At 47.4% G+C, this 22,774-nt stretch overlaps 1 protein-coding gene across 1 annotated transcript in view; it reads left to right on the forward strand.

The window, feature by feature from the left end:
• SEC14L5 (SEC14 like lipid binding 5) overlaps positions 1-22,774 on the forward strand; it is a 40,860-nt gene that overhangs the window by 13,028 nt on the left and 5,058 nt on the right. Inside the window, exons 2-12 of the mRNA XM_063100657.1 lie at positions 6,546-6,695; positions 6,866-6,997; positions 8,984-9,112; positions 9,739-9,931; positions 13,093-13,205; positions 14,308-14,497; positions 16,764-16,852; positions 16,956-17,026; positions 18,318-18,489; positions 21,713-21,847; positions 22,447-22,581. Coding sequence (XP_062956727.1) covers positions 6,546-6,695; positions 6,866-6,997; positions 8,984-9,112; positions 9,739-9,931; positions 13,093-13,205; positions 14,308-14,497; positions 16,764-16,852; positions 16,956-17,026; positions 18,318-18,489; positions 21,713-21,847; positions 22,447-22,581 — 1,509 coding nt within the window. The remainder of the gene's footprint in view (positions 1-6,545; positions 6,696-6,865; positions 6,998-8,983; positions 9,113-9,738; positions 9,932-13,092; positions 13,206-14,307; positions 14,498-16,763; positions 16,853-16,955; positions 17,027-18,317; positions 18,490-21,712; positions 21,848-22,446; positions 22,582-22,774) is intronic.

Here is a 22,774-nt window from a genome sequence, read left to right on the forward strand (position 1 = left end):
CCCTACGGTGTCCCAAGGGCTGAGCTGGGCACAGGTGTGGGGTCATGCTACAGAAAAGCAGGCTGTCATCCTTCATAGCCCAGGTCTTCCACATGCCACGTACAAGCAAGTCGGTCATTACAGGGGGCAATAAATGCTATCAAGGAAATAGATGGAGAATAGAGGAGGAAGCAGTGTGCAGCAGGGAGGGGTGTCCCAGGAGGAAGGACCAGCATGAGTGAGGCCCTGAAACCGGTGTGTCTCCTCGGACCCCAATCCAGGTCTCCTACCCCTCCAGCAAGCCCATTGACTCGTGCCACCCTTCACTGTCGAGTGAATTGATAGGCATTCCAGCTATCAGAAACAGCAAGTGCAAAGGCCCTGTGGCAGGGACAAGCTTGATGTGTTCTAGAAATAGCAAGGCTGGTGTGGCTGGAGCAGGGTGAGGGGGACTGGGGGACGCAGATTGCCAGGGCCTGGGGACCATGCTAAGGAGTGTGGAGTTTGTTCTGGGCATCAAGGCCTGTACTGAATGTGTCCCTCCCTCAAATCATTTCATCCAGAGAGCAGTAGAGAGACTGATGAACAGTCAGGAGGAAGTGGAGATGATCAGGGTTAGTGTGGCTGCTGCCTGACAGGAGTTGAAGGACTGAGTGAGGGTGGAGAAAGAAGATATGATTTCATGGCCCTGGGACAACGCCTGGCTCTGTTTCTGAACCACCCACAAGAATAAGCCCAGCTAACAAACAGAAAGGACATGGTTGGGGGGGAGGGGGGGAGGGAGAAGGGAGGGAGGTTTTGGTGATGGGGAGCATTAATTAGCTACAATGTATATCGACAAAATAAAATTTAAAAAAAAAATAAATAAAAAAAATAAATAAATAAAAATAAAAAGCAAAAAAAAAAAAAAAAAAAAAAAAAAGAATAAGCCCAGCTGCTGAGCAAGGGGTTCCTAGAAGGAGTGGGGGCTGGGCTGAAATGTGATTCAAATTCAGGTTCACCATTTCATGCTGTGTGACCTTGGGTAAGTTACTGAACCTCTCTCGGCTCTGATTGCCTCAGTTGTCAAAGAGGACACCATTCCGAGAATCAAGTGAAGAAGCACAGTCAAAACTTGATGTGTGAACTGCTTCTGATCGTCACCACCACCCTGCGGGGCAGGAATGATCCTACCCCATTTTATAGATGAACAAATGGAGGCTCAGGGAGGGCAAGTGACTTGGCTAAGGTCACCCAGTTAGAAAGTAGCAGAGACTCAGACTGAGCTTGACTAATTCTGAAGCATGCATACCTTTCCAAGTGTTTCTCCAAAACATCAGCATCCCTCACCCCGTCCCGGAGGTGGAGCCCATGCCCTGCTCCTGTGCTCTCTCCTGCATTTCATGAGCTTAGAAAGAGTCAGGAGTGAGCTGCTTTCGGTTCTTGCAAACCAGTTGAGTCCTATTGCCTGAAGAAAAGAAATTCTGGGTTCTCACTATGCACCAGGCTCTGCATGAAATGCTCAACCTGGCTTCGTCCTTTGAGAGACAAGCATATGATAGACATAGACCCATTTTCCAGATGCTGAGACAGGCTTAAAGAAATGCAGGTGCCTGCCTCTGCTGGGGGGAGGTGGAGCTGTGCTTCCAGCCAGGCGTGACCCACCCCAGGCTCTCTGCTCAGTGGAGAGGTGCCTTCCTTTGTGATGGTCCAGGGCAGCCTGAGATGCAGGGGATGGACACAGTTCTCAGGGGCTCCCTTGCCAACCCTCCTAGCCCAGACTCTGGGAGCCCCATGGTGCATACTCCTAGGGTGACAGGCCCTCTATTCTAAGGACGTTTGTCAAAGCAACAAGCTTCGAAGTATGGCAGAAGGCAACTCTGTCCTCCTGGACCTGGCGGAGGACAGGCTGGCTGGCCTTGCAGGGCCTGGGGTGACACCAAGGGAATCTGGGCACATGTGCCTTTCTTTCTTGGTCTGCCTCCTCTGCCACTCCCCAGTCTGAGCCAGGTGGGTGATGCCTCTCTTCCCAGGAGCTGGGAGGCTAGGGGAGGAGGTGTCTCTCCTCAGATGCTGGCACTATTTTTAGAGCTTGCATTGATCCCATTTTTGGGGCACGTGGGCTGTGACAAGCTCTAGGACGGACCCCGCTTGAGTAATGTCAGCCACAGATGCTGGGACACTACTTCCCGTCCCCCCATCCCCCCCCGCAGCTTAGAGCCTTGCATTTCTAGACATGGGCACAGACTCTCGTCCTCCCTGAGGGCTGGTTCATGGGCTTGGGGGGTCTGCTCCAGCTGCCTTTACCCAGCTCTGCACCCCACCTTGGATGACACTCTGCCCCCACCCGCAGAAGTAAGCAGCCCCAGTAAGAAGTAAGTGGCTCCCAGAGCCGGAGGCTGACCTGAAATAGCTCTGAGGACGGCAAGGCTTAGGGAGCCATCCTTGCTTGGGGACTCTGGCACCAGGCACTGGGGTCTCCCCTCTGAGGGTGCAGTGTCATGAAACCCAACTTAACTGCCTGTGCTCATCATGAACCCTGTCTAAGACACAAGGAGAAGCCATGGAAGATATAATCCCAGCTATCCCTTCACCAACACCCATGTCAGTTTGCTCAGTTGTACAGTAGAGCACAGAGAGATTAAGTAACCTGTCCAAGGTCACACAGCCCATAAGGGGAAGAGCTGGAACTTGTACCAGGCAGGACTCGAATCTATGATGTTAATTGGTGTGAGACTTGCTATGGCTCACGGGGAGCACACTGCTGAATATTTATATGCACGTGTACATTTAAAATATAAATATAGGGCCGGCCCGTGGCTCACTTGGGAGAGTGTGGTGCTGATAACACCAAGGCCATGGGTTCGGATCCCTATATAGAAATGGCTGGTTAACTCATTTGGGTGAGCATGGTGCTGACAACACCAAGTCAAGGGTTAAGATCCTTTTACCAGTCATCTTAAAAAAAAAAAAAAAAATATATATATATATATATATATGTATATAAAATAAGCTCCTTATTCAAACTACTCACATATTTATATTATATAAAAATTAATAGATTTATATATGTATATTTGTATAACAGTATGTATTTATACATATGATACATATATATGTACATGCTATCTATACTTATGAAATTATAGTATGCTATATATAAACATAATGTATTTACATTAAGTACAAGGGTACTTCAAAAAGTTCATGGATATAACACCAAGGTCAAGGGTTCTGATCACCATACCAGCCAAATGCCAAAAACAAAAACAAAATCAAAAGTTCATGGAATGATTCGTATCATCTCCCAATTCTATTTTTCCACAAACTTTTTGAACTACCCTTTTATATAAAGATGTATACACTCTCTATATAAAATGCATATATTTATATTATCATATATTTACATATTTATATACATAGTATAATTAAATATTAAGTATATTATATGTATAAATGCAGGTATATGTGTATGAGTGTATATATACTTAACACACATGCATATACATATGTGTATATGTATGTGTGTATGTGTAAATACATATATGTGTGCATATATATAAAAACATAAATATGTAGAGAGAGAAAGGCACTTTTTTAAAAAAACGGCTTTATTGAGATATAATTCATGTAGGATATAGTTCATTCATTTGAAGTGTACAATTCATAGACTGAGTTCTACAAGGGGTAAGAAAAATACAGTGTACAATTCAGTGGCTTTCAGTATATTCATGGCATTGTGCAACCATCACCACAGTTAGTTTTAGAACATTCTCATTACTCGCAAAAGAAGCTCCACACCCTTAGCCCTCATCCCTCAATTCCCCACATCTCCAGCCCCCGAACCCCAGCAACCACCAGTCTACTTTCTGTCTCTATATATTTATCTGTTCTGGACATTTCATATAAATGGAATCATACAATACGTGACCTTTGTCACTGGCTTCTTTCACTGAGTGTAATGTTTCCAAGGCTCATTCAGGTTGTAGTGTGTATTGGTACTTCATTCCTTTTTATTACAGAATAATATCCCATTGTACGGATAGAACACTATTTATCCAGCCATCAGTCAATGGACATTTGGGTAGTTTCCACTTTTTGGCTATATGAATAATAATAATAATAATAATAATAATAATAATATATGAATATTTGTGTACAAGTTTCTGTGTGGACATATGTTTTCATTTCTCTTGGGTATTTCATTTCTCTTGGTTCTATGTTTAACCATTTGAGGAACTACCAGCTTGTTTTCCAAAGCAGCAGCACCATTTTATATTCTTATGGCAAGGTACAGGAGTTCCAGTTTCTCCATATGTTCTCCAACACTTGCTATCACCTGTCTTTTTCATTACAGCCGTACTAGTGAGTGTGAAGTGGCATTTCATTGTGGTTTTGATTTTCGTTTCCCTAATGACTAATGATGTAGTCATGTGCTTGTTGGCCATCGGTGGGGAGTATATCTTCTTTGGAGAAATGTTTATTCAGATCCTCTGCCCATTTTAAAACTGGATTATGTATCTCCTTACTACTGAATTCTAATAATTTCTTATATATTCTAGATAAAAGTCCCCTATTATATACATAGTTTGCAAAAGTTTTCTCCCATTTTCTGGGTTACCTTTTCACTTTCTTGATAGTGTCCTTTGAAGCACAAAATTTGAAATTCTGATGATGTCCACTTTATTTTTTCTTTCATTGATTGTACTTTTGGTGTCATACCTAAGAAACCATTGCCTAATCCAAAGTCATAAAGTTTACTCCTTTGTTTTCTTCCAAGAGTTTTATAGTTTTACCTCTTATATCCAGATCTTTGTTTCATTTTGAGTTAATTTTTGTATATAGTGTGAGGTTGAAGTTCAATTTCATTCTTTTGCATTTTGGTTATCCAGCACCATTTGTGAAAAGACTGTTTTTCCCCACTGAATTTTCTTGATACCCTTGTCAAAAATCAATTGACTCTACTTCTTCATTTCAATCCTGTAAACAAAACAAAACAAACAAACAAACAAAAAAACCCGTTGACTGTAAGTGTGAGGGTTTATTTTTGGACTCTCAATTCAAACCCACTGAGCTACATGTCTGTCCTATGCCAGTACCAGGCTGTTTTGATTACCTTGGCCTCGTAGTAGGTTTTGAAATCAGGAAGTATGAATCTTCCAATTTTGTTCTTTTTCAAGATTGTTAAATGAAAAACTTTTAGACAAATTAAATTTAACAGAGTTTAATTTAAGCAAAGAACAATTCCGGAATAGGGCAGCTTCCAGAATCAGAACAGATTCAGAGCAACTCTGCCACTGCCACGTGGTTGGTTAAGATTTACAGACAGAAAATGAAAGGGATGTACAGAACACAGCAGCGAGGTACAGGACAGCCGGATGCTTGTAACTGGCTGAGATTCAGCTACTTGTTACAAGAGTAGGTTACCGTCTGGTTGCACATCAAGTTAGATTACAGTTCTCTATGTCTAAAGAAACCTTTAGGCCAAACCTAATTTAAGAATTGTTTTGGCTATCCTTGGTCCCTTGCATTTCAATACAAGTTTTAGGATCAGTTTGTCAACTTCTGTAAACAAGTTAGCTAGGACTTGAATACATTTCATTGAATCTGTACATCAATTTGGGGAATATTGCATCTTAATGTTAAGTCTTCTGATCCACGAACATGGGATGTCTTTCCATTTACTTAGGTCTTCTTTAATTAAATCTTTAATTTAATTTTAATCTTTCAGCGATGTTTTGTGGTTTTCAGAATATAAGTTTTGCATTTTTTTGTTACATGTATTGCTAACTATTTCATTCTTTTCGACGCTATTGTAAATAGATTAAAATATTTTTTTTTCATTTTTGGTTTGCTCATTGCTAATGCACAGAAATACAAGTGATTTTTGTATACTGATCCTGCAGCTTCGCTGAACTAAATTACTAGCCTTAATCTTTGTGTGTGCGTATTCTTTAGGATTTCCTCTATATAAGATAATGTTGTCTGCAAGCAGAAATAGTTTTACTTCTTCCTTTCCAACCTGGATGCCTTTCATTTCTTTTACTTGCCTAACCGCCCTGGCTAGAACTTCCAGTACAGGTTGAGTGGACTGGGGAGAGGGGACACCCTTGTCTCATTTCTGTTCCTGGCAGAAAGCAGGCAGTCTTCCACCGCAGATGTTAGCTGGGGGGTTTGGTAGCCGCCCTTCATCAGGTGGAGGAAGTGTCTTCTATTCCTAGTTTGTGGAGTGTTTTTATCATGAAGGAGTCGGTCAGATGCTTTTTCTGATAAATGCTTTCTTTTAAAATGTCCCAGGAGACTCCATTCTTCCTTTTGAGGGTGAAAACTCATAGGTAGAGGCAAACCTTTACTTGCTAAATCATTGCTCGGGCATTTCTGTATCACTGTTTGGAAAAGGTGCTAAAAAAGATGGTATTGTCTGCAGTCATCACTGCTCCTAACGTGGCCGGGGGCGCTGTTCTCTGCTCTCAGCACCGTCTCAAAACAGAGACAACAGCCCTGCAAGGGCGGGAGGAGGTGGGGCCGGGGGGCGGGTCCCTCCGGCCAGCCCCACCCCTTGGCGCTCACTGTCGCCGTGCCCCCAGGCCTACGAGAAGCGCTTCCCCACGTGCCCGCAGATCCCGGTCTTCCTGGGCAGCGAGGTCCTGCGCGAGTCCCGGAGCCCCGACGGGGCGCTGCACGTGGTGGAGCGCAGCTGCCGGCTGCGGGTGGACGCCCCGCGGCTGCTGCGGAAGGTGGGCAGCCGGGGTCCAGGGGTCACGGCTGGGGGAGGGGTTCGGCCAGGGCTGAGTGGACGGCGGGGCGAGGGACCCCGGGACGGGGGGAGGGGGATGGGGTGATCGGACGGCTCTCCGGACACCCCTCGTCCCATGTCCTTCACGTCCCCGCTGTCCTCCCCTCGCAGATCGCGGGCGTGGAGCACGTGGTCTTCGTGCAGAGAAACGTCCTGAACTGGAAGGAGAGGACGCTCCTCATCGAAGCGCACAACGAGACCTTCGCCAGCCGCGTGGCGGTCAAGGAGACCTGCAGCTACACCGTGAGCGCGACCGCCCCGGCGACCCCGGGGTCCCCGCCCCTCCCTGCGCCCCTCCAGGGCGTGGGCGGATAAGATGCAGGATGCCCGGCTGCATTTGCAGTTAGACAACCAAAGAATTTCTTTTCTAGTATATCTCAAATAATTGCCTGGGATATACTTATACTTGAAGGTTATTCGTTGTTTATCTGAAATTCAAATGTGTATGGGCAACCTGTATTTTATAGTCTAAATCTGGAAACCCTATCCCTTATCCCTCCCTCCCTCCTTTCCTCCCTCCTGTCTCCCCTTCCTTTCCTTCTTTCATGAAACTGTGCCTCAGTTTCCTCATCTGTAAAATGGGGTTCATAATCGTGCCTACCACATAGGTTGTGGTGAGGATTAAATGAAGGAAAATATACTATTCAAACCCCTTAGATCAGTGCCCTGCACATACTAAGTTCTCTATAAGTGTTACTTTTTAGTATGATTGATAATGATTATTATTATTCTCTAGTACATACTGATGAACCCCCTACTATGAGCCAGGCACCCTGCCAAGTGCTGGGCACCCAGCAGGGGACCGATCTACCTGACCACTGCCCTCCTGGAGTTTCCATTCGAGGTGGAGTCACAGACGAGAAAAACACAAATCAATGTACATATATTTCTCACAGTGCTAAGGTGGGATCCAGCAGATAGGATTACAGGAGCAAGAGGAGGGGTACTTTCCTGGGTCACGGTGTCCCTCAGGCCTCTCAGGAGGGGCTGCTGATGCTGAGAGCTGAAGGATGAGAGGAGCTGGAACAGAGTTCTGGGGGCGGGAACAGCATAAGCAAAGACCCCCAAAGGGATGAGTGAGGTCCGATGGGGGAGTCCTCGGGGGCTGGAGTGCAGGGGCTGGAGGGCCTCCTGGACGGAGCCGAGCTCTGCCACTTTCTCACTGAGTGATACTAGACTAGTGGCTTCCCCTCCCTGGGCCACACCGTCCATTTCTACGCGATGGGATGTGAGCAGATCCTGCTGCGTTGGGTAGTTTTTGTGACGTTAACTCCAGCGTGGCAATTACAGACCACTGGAAGTGTTTTTGAGGTGTTTTTGCCCAGTGTCCCCCATTGAGGGACTTTGTCTCGTTCATCTTTCAGGCCCAGACACTTAGCATGATGCTTTGTATACAGCAGGCATCAAGTAAATGCCCATTGCTTTTTCCTTACATGCCTCCAGCTCCTCTTGGGGCCTCCTGGAAACTGGGCCCAGGATGTTCAGATCCTCTGGGGAGGTGGGAGCAGTGGTTGTTTTTAAACCTCTTGGGATGTGGTGTTTCTCAGGGCAAGTTCTGCCAACAGCAGAATTGGCAGCACCAAGGCTGCGTGTGGAATGCAGATTCCTCGGCCTCACCCTGGACCTGCCCAGGCAGAAGTGTCTAGGGGCAGGCCCGGGAATCTGCATATGTAACAGACTCCCTGGTTACGACTCTGCCCACAGAAGTCTGAGGAGCACTAAGTCTGGATATGCACAGTAGCTCTGCCAACAAAGAGATTTTTTGCTGACATACATATAAATATTTATTGATTTATGAGGATGTGTAATATATCTTTTTATGAAATATAAAGACATTTGGTACATTTGGTACATAACTATTTTAAAAATATATAAAGTTTATATGTAATATTGACATATAATTTATATATTATGTAATGATATACTGCACATGTTATGTATATATAATTTTCCATGTGTGCATATCATTTTCGAGGGGCAGGGGTGTAGAATCAGACCCACATTCTCCTGGCCCCTCAAGATAAGGCTCTTTGTTTCCCAACAGCATAGACTTTACATTGTTCCCTGAGTGGGGGGGCCCCTCGGTGCTGCTGCCCCCTCTGGTGTCACCAGGCTATGACATGCTGACCATTGCATGCTCTAGCTGGGCCCAGGTCCCTAGGAGAGCCGCTGGGAGGGCACAGCATACCCTACAGTAAGACCCTGGTGTCACCCCTGCCTGGCTTTCAGGTCCACCCTGAGAACGAAGACTGGACATGCTTTGAGCAGTCCGCCTCGCTGGACATCCGGTCTTTCTTTGGCTTTGAAAATGCCTTGGAGAAGATTGCCATGAAGCAGTACACCGCCAGCGTCAAGCGGGTAGGAGGCCGGCTGCTCAGCCATGGGGAGGAAGGCACACAGATGCGCGCTGCCACCTGACAACCCGTGTGACATTGCGCAAGCTCCTTAACCCTTCTGGGCCGTGGTCTTCTTGTCTGTGAAATGGGTATTCTAATAACAATCATATCACATGAGATAATGGATGGAAAGTACCTGCCCTGTAATGGGGGCACCCTAATCATTGTCCTGGCACCCCGAGATGTTGGGGGCTTGCATAGTGAATTCTCTGGACAGAGGAAGGACATTCTGTGGTGCTTTTTCCTGATTCAAATGGTTACTGCTTAGACTAAAAACCTCAGACCCATCACTGAGTTGAGGCTTGTTTGTGGAATGAAACAGACAAAATTGATTTTTATAACATATTTTATGCAATGTGTTATCAATATAAAACTTATTTACTGAGCCATCTTAGATTCTTTGTTTTGTACTAAGTCTTGGAAGTTCAGTGCAGATTTGACGCTCACAGCCACCTCTATTTGGACTGGCCACATTTGGCTGCTCCATAGCTGGGACCTGAGGCTGGCAGGGGCAACTCCCCAGCTGGTGCAATGACCTCGGCCATCCTGTTCCCGTGCTGAAGTGTCTTGGGTCTCTCTGGTTTCCAGGGGAAAGAGGTGATTGAGCATTACCTGAACGAGCTCATCTCCCAGGGCATCTCTCACATTCCTCGCTGGACACCTGCCCCGGTCTGTGAGGATGATGTCAGCAGCCAGGGTGGGCTGCGGGACCCTGACTCCCTGGAGGCCGACAGGCCCAACAGTGATCCAGCCTCTGCTCTGGAGACGGTCAGTACAGACGGTAGGTCACTGCAGCCCAGGTCAGACAGCAGGTCTGCACCCTCGGGGCCCCCATAGTCCTAGGAAACCTGCTGCAGGCTCACTTGTCCCCTTTGAGACGGGTCTGGGTCTTGGAATGGCTCAGTCTCCTCCCTCTCTCTGCTGGCTACTCCAACGTCTCTCCATTCTGGCCTAAGAGCCAGAAGTGGTTTATTTCTAGAGCAGGATTGATTTCTGGTGCCGCAGCACTGCCTTTTTCTCTGGTTTTGTTAGTATTTTAAATTAGATGAGTAATGCATGATCTTGGCAGAAAAAAAATTCAGACTACTTGGAAGATAAAAAGTAAGAAATAAGATTTCTTTCCTTTCCCTAGAGGCTGTAGTAGTTTTGTGTGTATATTTCCTGGAGCTATCTAGGCTTATGTGTATATGTAAATAATATGTGTATATACACATGCATGTACATATGTGCATACATACATGTGTGACATGTTGAACAAGTGGGAGCATATTATACATTCTGTTTAATACTTTGTTTTTTCCCACTTACCAATGTTGTCTAAACAATTTTTTTCAATACTTCATGGTATGGCATGGTTGTACTATAACTTATTTATTAATAAACATTTATTTATTAGTTATTGATTATTTTTAGTCTAGCTAGTCACCTATTGATGGATATTTAGGTTTCAATTTTTTTTAATACAAATAATGTGGTACATCTTTGAATTTAAGGATTTATGAAGAAATTTGTGTTTTATTTATTTATTTAATGTTATTGTTTTACATTCTTTGATGTTGTTGCAGAGCAGTTGGGAGGGAAGGGAAGAAGAGAAAGGGGAAGGAAATGGGATGGGAGAAGGAGGAAGGAGGAGGAGCAGGATTAAAGCCTGTGGCACCCCCTCCTTGCCACAGGGGAGACCAGGGGGCTTCCAGTGGTGGCTTGGTCATTGACAGGCTGGGTGCAGATGTCAGAAGGGTGTGGCAAAAGCCCTCACTCCCCACCACCCCAGTCAGGAACCCGGGGCACTTCCTGTGGCAGCTCAGTGGTCCTCACTGGGCTAGTTTTAGGTGTCAGGAGGGCATGTCCGAGGCCCGAGGCCCCCCACCACTCCAGCTTGGGAGAGCTCAGGGCGTTTCCTATGGTGGCTCACATCATAAAATTTTAAAAGTGAAATTGCTGGGCCGAAGTTTATGTGCAACTCAAATTTCAGTACATTTATGAATCAGGCCTCTGAAAGAGGCTGTACCAATCAATGTTCCCACTGAAATTGTGTAACTGTCTATTTCTGACTTCACCCTGGCTTCACACAAGACTCGTGTTAAACATTTCAAACTTCTGAAAGACAGTAAGGGTGATCACTGGTACATTAGTGATCAATTTTTACATTGAGTGAGATCAAGCACTACATTATTTTTTTCATGTTTAGTTACTGTTTGTGTTCTTTTTTTGGTGAATCCCTGTTCTCCTTCATCCATTTTCCTATTTGCCCATCAATTTCTTCTTGGTTTTTAAGAACTCTTTGTATATTAAGGTGATTCGCCTTTTGTCTCAGCTTAGACTTCTGTTGACATGGAAAATGTTTACAATATGATGTAAAAGGAGAAAAAAAACTAGGATACAAAACTGGATATACACCATGAATCCAGTTTTAACCATGTGCATGGCATGGGCTCATATTGCTGATTTTCTTTAGGGCCGTTGAAGTGTAGGGGCTTGCCTGACTCTGAGATACTTGGGTGACAGAGCCATGTGACTAATAATACATCTGGTGCTGTAGGGAGGATCAAATTCATTCATGCAACAAGTATTTATTCTGCACCAACTGTGTGCACTGTCTGGCTGTCATTGTACGTGCATTTCTTTTTTCCCTCTCCTGCTACTTCCCATGTATGCTCTCTGGGGTGTCATCCCCTGGGCCCTCCCCATTTGTACAGGTCTTTCCTCCCTTCTCAGTCTGTGTTGTCCACCAGCAATGCTGGCATTTAGGGTGGCCGGCAGGAGGCATACTCTTGCCGCTTCCACCCTGTTCTGAATCACTGAGCCTTTGTGCTCAGAAGTAGAAAAGAACCTTCACGTCTGCCTGGAGGCCAGAAGGATGCCAGGAGCTCCTGCCTCCCTCGTGTTTTCTCCCCTGTCCGGTCCCTGCCACCTTCCCATCTCCAGTGTCTCTCTGCCTCTGACCTCATGAGGTGTTGCATGGTCTGGACGGTCCCTCCCAAGCATTCCTCCTGCCTCTGTTTACCTAGATGCCTCCTTGCACAGTTGGCATGCCCCCCAGCCCCAGGCTTTTCTGTTTTGGGGGGTGGACCCGTTAGTGCTGCTGCTGGACGTGCAGGTATCCAGTCTGTTTTCTTATGGAGCCATGTGTCCACAAAGAATCGGCTGTGGCCCTGGGGGCTGCTGCTTTGTGCAACATCTCCACCGCTGCTGAGATGCCAAGAGGCTGTGGCATACCAGCATCTGCCACACCAATCGTTAAGAGTCAGGTGACAGGACTCAGTTTGGGGCCTGGCCTCTACATACAGCAACGTGCTGACCCAGCCCAATTGTATGGGACAAAGTTGCACAGTGAGAATGACCGTGTGGCTCCCAGGCCCTTGAACAGATGGCATGGCTCTGTTTCAGGGTTCAGGCTCTGTCTACCAAAAGCCTCACACCCTGCAAAGTGGCTTGGGGAGGTGGGAAAGTGAAGGGAACTGGAATTTATCAACCAACTAATTTATGCTGTATGCGCTACCTGCATTTACTCACTTGAGTTACTCACCCTGTGTTGGCCTCAGTTTTATCTTCTGTAAAGTGGGGATAATAGTGATGCCCATCTCATAGGGGTGTTGGGAGAACTCGCTGAGACCAGGAATGTCCTGAGCATGCAGAATGTGACCACATATTGTCAGTCATCTTCAGAACAGCTCCAGAGGGTGGGAATTCTTTGTATTTCTGAGGTTCAAAGAGGAGAAACCACATCCATCCCCCAGTGAGATCCAGGTTTGAATTTTCAGAACCACCTTGGAAATGGGTTGGAAAATGAATGAATTTGGGGTCTGTTGTCTGGGGAGGGGGCTGCAGCCTGGCTGGGAATCATGTTTCAGGCAGCCGGTTAAGAAAGGCAAGGGCTACAGAAAGGGCAGACCACATGGTCGGCCCCTCCCTCTTGTCCTAACCCCTGCTTTCTTCTCCAAGGAGACAAGCTGGATGTGGACTACATTGAGAGGTGCCTGGGCCATCTCACACCCATGCAGGAGAGCTGCCTCATCCAGCTTCAGCACTGGTTACTGGAGAACCACAGAGGCAAGGTGGGTACTGGGGTGGGCCCCCTGGAGCAGCAGATGCACCTCCAAGGACAGATACTCAGCCCTAGGCACAGGAGGAAGAAAGGTGAGATAAACAAGTTTATGTAATTAGCAATATTGAAAAGTTCTATTTTGCTGTTTTTTTTTTTTTATTATTATATATTGTCTCCCATATCCATAATGTGTGCTGTGCACACCACTGAGAGCAGGGTTTCTCCTCTTTGGTGTTATTGTCATTTGGGACTGGACAGTTCTTTATGGTGGGGACTGTCCTGTGCATTGTAGGATGTTTAATAGCACCCCTGGCCTCCACCACTAGATGCCAGTAGCCCTACCCCTTCCGCCAGTTGTGACAAATAAAAATGGCTCTGGCATTGCCAAATGTCCACTGTGGGGCACAATTGAGAATACCTGCTGTATAGTACCATGTTCATGAAACCATGTATACTGTTCTTTTCTAAGAGATCTAATGACTTTGTGAGGGTAGGTTTTGACTGCACATGATTGTGCATTTAGACACTAACTCCCGTAACATGGTTGTATACACCATGCATATAGGTCCTGAGTGTGGACTTTATCTTTAGCTCTGATGAGTCAGAACTTCTTGCTTAGTCATGCATTGCTTGCCCTTCCTTCCCCTCACACCAGGGGGCAGATGAGGGAGTTACTTTAGTGTTGGGCTGTGCTTTTTAACCTGCCTACTCCTATTTCTTCATCTGTAAAATGGGGATAATGTTAGTATGCACCTACCTCCCAGAGTGAATTACAATGGATAATACATGTCAAGTGTTTAGAATGGTTTCTGGCTTGAAGTGAGCACTCAAGGAAGGGCAGCTCTTATTGGGGCTTGTTTTGCATGATTGGTGCATTGGGGAGTAGTTCCCCAAAAGAAAGACAAGGAGGGAGGAATGGTAGACAGCCAAGATGCATAGATATTCACTACAGTCCACCCCTTGGCTGTTTCTCTGCTTTATGGTTGATGGAGAATATGGTCCTTTTCCCAGCTAAATGATTTGCAGATGAGATAGGAGGCTCATTTTCTAGAATTTTATCAGCTGGGTTAGAGAATAGCATTCTATGGGCTTTTTCCTTCTTTGTCTCTCAGATTCCCAAAGATGAGCACATCCTTCGGTTCCTGCGGGCTTGTGACTTCCACCTGGACAAGGCCCGGGAAATGCTGTGCCAGTCCTTGAGCTGGCGGAAGCAGTACCAGGTGGATCTCCTCCTTCAGACCTGGCAACCCCCTGCCGTCTTGGAGGAGTTCTATGCAGGGGGCTGGCATTACCAGGACATAGGTGTGTGCCTGTACCTACATATAGTATGGAGCATACTTTGGTCACTGCCAAATGCACTATATTAGTTAATTAAGTAATTAATTAATTTTTGGTGGCTGGCCAGTATAGGGATCAAACCCTAGACCTTGGTGTTAGCACCATCCTCTAACCAACTGAGCTAACCTGCCAGTCCCAAATGCACTTTAAATGACACACTTTGTGCTAACATATTATTTTTCCTTTGACTATTTCGAGCATCTGGAGATGCCTTTGAAGTGACAACCTAGCTATGAAGAAGGTAATGCTGGATAGACTTCTGGGCTTGAGGAGAGAAAGTTCTTTTTTGAGCTGGGTCAACCCACCATTACTTTGGGTCATTGTAATTGTATACGTAATGACCCCATAAATAATGTATACATTCCCTACGGCAACCATAACAAATGACTACAAACTTGGTGGCTTAAAACAACAGAGTTATTCTTTCACAGTGTCTGCAGGGCCATGCTCCTACCGAAGTCTCCAGGGGGAAGCCTTGCCTTTTCCAGCTCCTGGGGGCCCCAGGTGTTCCTTGTTGTGGCAAGGAAATTGCTCCAGTCTCTACCTCCATCTCCACATGGCCTTCTTCTCTGTGTACCTCTGTGTCCTCTCCTCTTCTTATAAGGACCTCAGGTTATTGCATTTGGGCCCACCCTAAATCTAGCATGATTTCGTTTTGAGATTTTTAACTGCTTACATCTACACAGACTGTATTTCCAAATAAGGTCACATTTTGAAGTTCTAGTGGAAATGAATTTTTGGGAGGACACTATTCCACTCACTACAGATATCTTTTCTGGATTTTTAAATTAAACTGCTATTGAAGCCAATGCCTATTGTGCTTTTCAATGTGCTTTATATAAAAACTCACATATGTTGGTTAGGGTAAATGCTTGACTCTCCTGAAGTTGGTTGGCATGGTTTCTTTTAAGACACATCGATCCTCAGTATTTATGGATTCCATATTTGTGAATTTGCCTACTTGCTAAAATTTATTTGTAAACCCAAAATCAACACTTAGTGGCACTTCCAAGGTTATTCTTGGATGTGTGCAGAATGGGGAATAATTTGAGTGGCCCAACGTACATGTTCCCTGCTGAGGTTGAACGAGGGGACTCTCTGATGTCTTGTTTCAGCTCCTGAGCTATAAACAGGTATCCTTTCTGTGGCCTAGTTAGTGCCACATTTTGCATTTTTGTGCTTTTTGTTGGTGATTTTGCTATTTAAAATGGCCCCCAGGCATAGTGTTGAAGTGCTGTTTAATATTCCTAAGCGCAAGAAAGCTGTGATGCACTTTACAGAGAAAATACCTGTGCTCCATAAGCTTTGTTTGGGCGTGAGCTCAATGTTGCAAAATCAACAATATATATCAAATAAAGTGTCCTTAAATAGAAACACACAAAACAAGGTCATGTATCGATCAGTTGATGAAAATGTATGACTAGAGGCTCGCAGGAACCTAATACCATATTTCCTAGAAGCAGTGATTCAGTATGTGCTAATTCAGTGTTCGCGGAGACTTTATAGGACATAATTATCGTGGATAACGAGAACTGACTGTATTAGTAAATAACTCTTCATGTTTCCTTTTTGCTTCGGCTGACAGAAAGCTAAGAACTAAATTCTGTTTGCTTTGTCTTTATTACATGGCTCATATCCTCTTTTAAAAACTTTTAAAAATAAAAGGCCAGTTAGCCCAGTTGGTTAGAGCGTGGTGTTATAACATCAAGGTCAAGGGTTTGGATCTCCGTACCTGCCAGCTGCCCCCACCAAAAAATGTTTTTTAAAATGATTTATTTTAGAACAGTTTTATTTATTTATTTAAAAAGATGACCGGTAAGGGGATCTTAACCCTTGACTTGGTGTTGTCAGCACCACTCTCAGCCAGTGAGCTAACCAGCCATCCCTATACAGGATCTGAACCCGTGGCCTTGGTGTTATCAGCACCACACTCTCCCGAGTGAGCCGCGGGCTGGCCCTAGAACAGTTTTAGATGGACAGAAGAGTTGCCAAGATCAGGAGGCTCCCACATCCCTCACCCGTTTCTCCTGTGTGCATATCCTTATCTGAACACTTCTGTTGTTGCTGCCTTTGGCGACAGTGGTGTCACCCCTCATGGGAGCAAGCAGTGTGTTAGCAGGTGAATGGAGGGGCTGGGCTGTGGTGAGCCACGCCTGCTGTCTCCTCCATCTGCAGCTTTGACCTGCCCTTGAGTAACGGTCCCTTCTCTTTGCTTGGCCCCGGTCCAAAGACGGCCGCCCCCTCTACATCCTTCGCTTGGGCCAGATGGACACCAAAGGCTTGATGAAGGCCGTGGGGGAGGAGGCACTGCTGCGGCATGTGAGTCATGGTCCCCATTTTCTGGAACCCCTGGGGCTGGGGGCTGGGCCTGAGAAGGGCCACCTGCAGGTGAACATTGGCCAACCCTGTCTCTACCTTCCAGGTTCTTTCCGTCAACGAGGAAGGACAGAAGCGATGTGAAGGGAACACAAAACAGTTTGGCCGTCCTATCAGGCAAGAACCTGCATGGGGAGCCAACTCCCCCAAACAGTAGACAGCGAGTGTTCATCACACATGTGCACGGTGTCCCACGGCATGTCGGGGGCTTTACCACCACGTCCTCACCTAATCCTTCTGAGGCAGGGACTGTAATCACCCCCTAGGGTTTCTTAATAATGGATTATCAAAAAAGAAAAAACAAAAACAAAAACAAAAAAACTTTAAAAAATAGTGCAAACATGGGGCTGGCCAGATAGCTCAGTTGATTATAGTGCAGGTATTAGAACACCAAGATCAAGTGTTTGGATCCCATACTGGCCAGCTGCCAAAAAAAACCCAAAAAACAAAAACATGTAGACAGCACTTACTAGGTGGTACCAGGTAGCAGGTGCACTTCTGAGCTCCTTGATTCATTTCATCCTCCAAGCAGCCCTATGAGAGACAGCCAAGCAGGACCTACTGCTTAAGCTTTTTGTCCCCAGATATCCTAATCTTTGTGAGATTAAGTTCATTTGCTGTTTGGAGGTTTCCTAAGGAGATGTACGTTGGGGTGGGGGTGGGACTCAATCAGCCAAAGCCCTCTGGCTGGAAGGATTCACCCCAAATGGTTCAAATGAGGGATGTTATGCAGGGCCTTGAGAGGTGTGTGCAGGGCTAAGGGAGCAAAACTGGGATGGAGAGGCACCAGGGACCAGCCACCGCAGTAAAACAGTCATTTTCCTAATGAAAGATACTAGTGAGATGAGGCACAGAGAAGTTAAGAACTTGGCCAAGGCTACATAGCAAGGGGCAGAACTGGGGTTTGAACCCAGACCCTCTGACTGTGGAATGCATGTGCTCAGGTCCTGTGCCCTTTTTGTCTAGTAGTTAGCATCTTTTCAACAATTAATAGTGATACTAGCTTTTATTGAATGCATGCTGTGTGCCTGTCCTTGCAGAGAGCTTTGTGTATACCATCTCATGAAATCCTAACAATTGCTTGAGATGGGGACTGTTGCTACCCTTGCCACTGTCCCCATGAGGAAGGTTAGGTCCGTGGCCCATGTCATGCAGCTGTCAGGGGTGGAGGTGAGACTTGAATTCGGGTGCTCAGCCTAGGAGTCCACACCCTGAACCTCCTCACCATGGGGCCTCCCCATTGTGGCAGGGTCCCCAAGAGTGTACTATGGCCTACTCTGCTCCCAGCCCAGCCTCACTGAGCCTCCCTGTCCATCCCGGTTGGTCAGCACCTGGGTCCCCAGGGAGGGTGTTGAAGGCCCTGGGCGCAGCAAAGCCAGGTGGAGCGAGGGGGTCCTTTCTGCCATAGCTCCTGGACCTGCCTGCTGGACCTGGAGGGTCTCAACATGCGGCACCTGTGGCGACCGGGGGTGAAGGCCCTGCTGCGCATGATTGAGGTGGTCGAGGACAATTACCCCGAGACCCTGGGCCGGCTGCTCATCGTGCGAGCCCCCCGTGTCTTCCCTGTGCTCTGGACACTGGTAAGAGGGGGAGCCTCGGCCAGGCCCCTCCTGGTGGAGGCCGAGATGGGAGGGGGTTCCTCTGTGAGCTGCCCTGCCCTGCCCGGTTGTCCTATTTCATTTCTTTTAAATATCAGCTTATTGAGATAAAACTCATATACCAGAAAGTTCACCCTTTTAAAGTATAGAATTCAGTGGTTTTTAGTGTATTCACGGAGTTATGCAGCCATCACCACTATCTAATTCCCAGAACATTTTCATCACCCCACAAAGAAACCCCAAACTGGATCCCCATACTGGTCAGCCACCAAAAGAAAGAAACCCCTAGACCCATTAGCAGTCACTCGCCATTTCCCCTCTGCCAGCCCCTGTCAACCACTAATCTACTTCCTGTCTCTGTGGATTCCATTTCATAGAAATGGAATCATACGATATGTGGCCTTTCACTTAGCATAATGTTTTCAAGGTTGATCTGTGTTTCAGCATGTATTGGTCCTTCATTCCTTTTTATGGCCGAATAACATGCCATCATGTGGATAGACCACATTTTGTGCATCTGTGGCCGTTTCTTTGATGTGAGAATCACACTCAGAATGTACAGCGTTTTTGGGACTCCCATGAGCTGGTTCCAAGGAGTGCTGGGACCCTGTGCTGTAGGGATTCTAAAACTTTTTGTGCATGATCCACAGAAAGAAATATGTTTTATGTGGCAGCCCGGCATACACGCCCATGCACGTGCATGTGCACGTGTGCACGCACGTGCACACACACACACACACACACGCGTGAGACAAGATCTGTGAGGTGATGTTACCTTGGCTGTTTGCACCACTGTCTTTACTGTCTTCTTTTATCTCGTTCCATTAAAGGTTGGCTAGTCATGATGTGCTCAGTAGATTTCACAGCCCACTGACAGGTTGTCACTTGCAGTTGAGAGGCCTGCCCTGTGACCTTGCTGCTGAAGCGTGGCCAGGGCAGTGCATCTCACGTCCCCCCAGTCCTGCAGACTCAGAGTTGCATCTTATACATTGCTCTGGGGGATGCTGTAAGTAAAGGACAGAGAAAGTTGGAATTGAAAGTTAAATGTAGCCAATCAATGTTTTACTGAGCGCCTACTATGTGCCAGGCACCTTTCTAGGCCCTGCGGATTCAGAGTGAAAACGCCAGCCTCTGGGTCTCTCCCACTGCCATGCTGGGGGAGAGAAATCAGTTAGATACCCCACAAGTAAATGCAGCATGATTCTTTGTGCCAAGGGTCTGAGGTTGTCACGAAGGCTGTCAAAGAGACTGTGTTAGTCTGTTTTTGTGTTGCCGTAACAGAATACCTGAAACTGGGTAATTTATAAGGAACAGAGGTTTATTTGGCTTATGATTCTGGGACAGCTGCATCTGGCACAGGCCTCAGGCTGTGTCTACTCATGGCAGAAAGTGGCAGGCAGCCAGCAGGTACAAGCAGATCACATGACGAGAGGAGGTGAGAGAGAGAGAGAGAGAGAAAGACACTCTCCCCTTCTTTTAAAGCCCTCAGAACCATGCCCCTGACCAACATTTTTAATCCATTCACTACTGCACGGTCCTACAATCCAAACACCTCTTCAAGGCTCCACCTTTCAATTACCATGATAGGATTTCCCACCCTCTTAACAGTCTACAGTGGGGGCCAAGTTTCTAATACATAAGACTTGGGGGACACAATTCAAGCCCCAGTGAATTTTGGGGGACATAATTCGATCCACTACAGAGACCGAGATGGGGTGACATGGGAACATATTTAGACTGGGCAATCGAGGAAGGCCCCTGGAGGAGGCGACACATGGCTGAAACCTAAGGAGTAGGAGTCATCCAGGCAAGGGCAGGAGGAGGATGTGGAAGGCCAATGGCACAGCGTGGGCGAAGGCTTGATGTTTTGGAGGAATTGGAAAAACAGTCCAGGGTGGCTGGAGCAAAAAGGAGCAAAGGAACGATGGCATCGGGAGAGGCTGGGGAGGTGTGCAGGGGCCAGTGTCTGCAGAGTCCAGACTGTGGTGACGATAGGACCTTGTCCTCTGGCAGTAGGGGAGGGCGTGAGCATACTCGAGGGGCGGAAGGTTCTCTGTGGGCTTCTGTGGGTGCTTCAAGGTTTTGTTTGGGCCAGGCTGGGGAACAGGATCTGCTTCTGAAGCTTTTTCTCCTGAGTTGTTCTAATCTCTGTGGAAATGAAGTTCATCTTGGGTGGAGGTGGGGGTGCGACTTGGGTCCTGGCCAGAAACAGAATCCACCGGGATGGTTCAGATGAGGCTGTCAAGAGGAGCAGGGGTGTGGGCGGGGTAGGGGGACAGCAGATGGAGAGGTCCCAGTGACCAGCAGCTGCAATAAGTCCTGACAGCCCCTGAGAGAAGGGGATGGCATTACAGGAGACTGGTGAGAGCTGGAACAGGGCTGGGGGCTGGTTTGGGAGGGGCACCGAGGCAGGGAGGGGGTGGGAAAGTGGTTCCCAGCCCCTCTCTTCCCGACTCCCACCTACTGCTGCAGCATTTCCCGATTGGCCACAGCAGATGGGAGCCAGGTTGCTCACAGAGAGTGGCTGTGCAGCCCACCGGGTAGGGGTGGAAGGAGAGGGATCTGCACAGGGGGATGTCCCAGTTCCCCAGGATGTCTTGTCTGTGGCATTCCTTGCCCAAGTGGCTTGTCCCCTGCCATGCTAAGTGCCTCCTCCCTCCCTCCCTCCCTCTCCTCCTTCCTTTCTTACCCAACTGTTTATTGAGTCAGCTACAATGCCTTCAGAAACTGGATGACATGCAGCTTAGAGCTTCCATCTAAAAGACAGTTTCCATCTGGGCTAAACAAACTGTGGTCTTTACTGTGGAATATTATTCAGCCATCAAAAGGCATGAAGCACTGACACATGCTACAGCATGGATGCACCTTGAAGACGTTATGCCAAGTGAAAGAAGCCAGACTCAAATGCTCCATATTGCATGATTCCCTTTACGTGAAATGTCTAGAACAGGAAAATCCATAGAGACAGAAGGCAGATTGGTGGTGGCCAGGGGCTGGGGGAGAGGAGAAGGGGAATGACTGAAGGGGTACAAGGTTTCCTTTTGGAGTGGTGAAAAGGCTTGGAACCAAAGGTGATGGTTGCAGAGCATAGCAAATACACTAAAAGCCTCTGAATCATGCACTTTAAAATGGTGAATCCCATATTATATGAATTACGACCCGACTAAAAAATACGTCCCATCTCGCCTTGCCTCCCCTGTTTCAGATCAGCCCCTTTATCAACGAGAACACCCGGCGGAAGTTCCTTGTCTGTGGCGGCAACAGTTACCAGGGCCCCGGAAGCCTCGTCGACTACCTGGATGAGGAAGTGATCCCTGACTTCCTCGGGGGACAGAGCGTGGTGAGGCGCCAGGGCCAGTCCTGGGCTCTTACCCTGTGAGGGCCCTGCTGCTGTCAGGGGACAGGGCTTGTTTTAGGAACTGTCCCCGACAGGTGACATCTCTCTGGGGTTGGGCCTTACCTTGGTTCTTTCAAATATAGTGAGAGAGAAGTTTCTGGAAACCCAAAGTCCAGGCCAGTCAAACACTTACTCATTCTGTAATCCTATCAAAGAGGTTGCTAAGCAGCAGCAGAGTTTACCTGCTCGCTCTGAGCCCTCTGCTGCAGTGGAGGTGACTCACATGTCCCAGTGGCCCTGAACCCTGGAGCTGGTGTGTCCAAAGGGACTATCCCCAATCCACAGCCACATGACCTATGATGGTCAGGCCACTTCTTCAAAGGAGGCAGTGTCCTGATCCCTCTTATTGCTTCCTCTGGGGATGAAGTGATAGGCAGGGTGGCCCTTGGTCTGGGGGCTAAATGGTGTCATGGGAGCCACTGCCCTGCTCAGTAAAGGGTCGCAGTTATAAGCTGTTTCAGGCTTCACAGAGCGCCTCTCTGTGGGTCAGGCCAGCCAGGCCTTAACGGGCCATGACCTGCCCCACTTTGTCTTTGCTCCAGTGTAATGTCCCCGAAGGAGGGCTGGTCCCCAAGTCGCTTTATCTGGCGGAAGAGGAGCAGGAGCATGCGGACCAGCTGCGGCTGTGGAGTGAGACCTACCACTCGGCCAGCGTGCTCCGCGGGGCCCCCCATGAGGTGCTGGGCCTGGCCTGGGAGGGCCCTCTGGGCTGGGCTGCGCTGTGGGCCAAGGTCTGGTCTCCCTGAAACAGAGCCCGAGATGAGGCTTCATGTGCCGGTGTGTTGTTACGGGCGAGCTCTCAGGCATAGAGGGGGCAGGATGGGTGTGGGAAGACTCTAAGCCAAGAGGTGGTTTCAGCTGAGTCTGGAA

This window comes from Cynocephalus volans, chromosome 6 (assembly GCF_027409185.1).
Source record: "Cynocephalus volans isolate mCynVol1 chromosome 6, mCynVol1.pri, whole genome shotgun sequence".
Taxonomy (NCBI): Eukaryota; Metazoa; Chordata; class Mammalia; order Dermoptera; family Cynocephalidae; genus Cynocephalus; species Cynocephalus volans.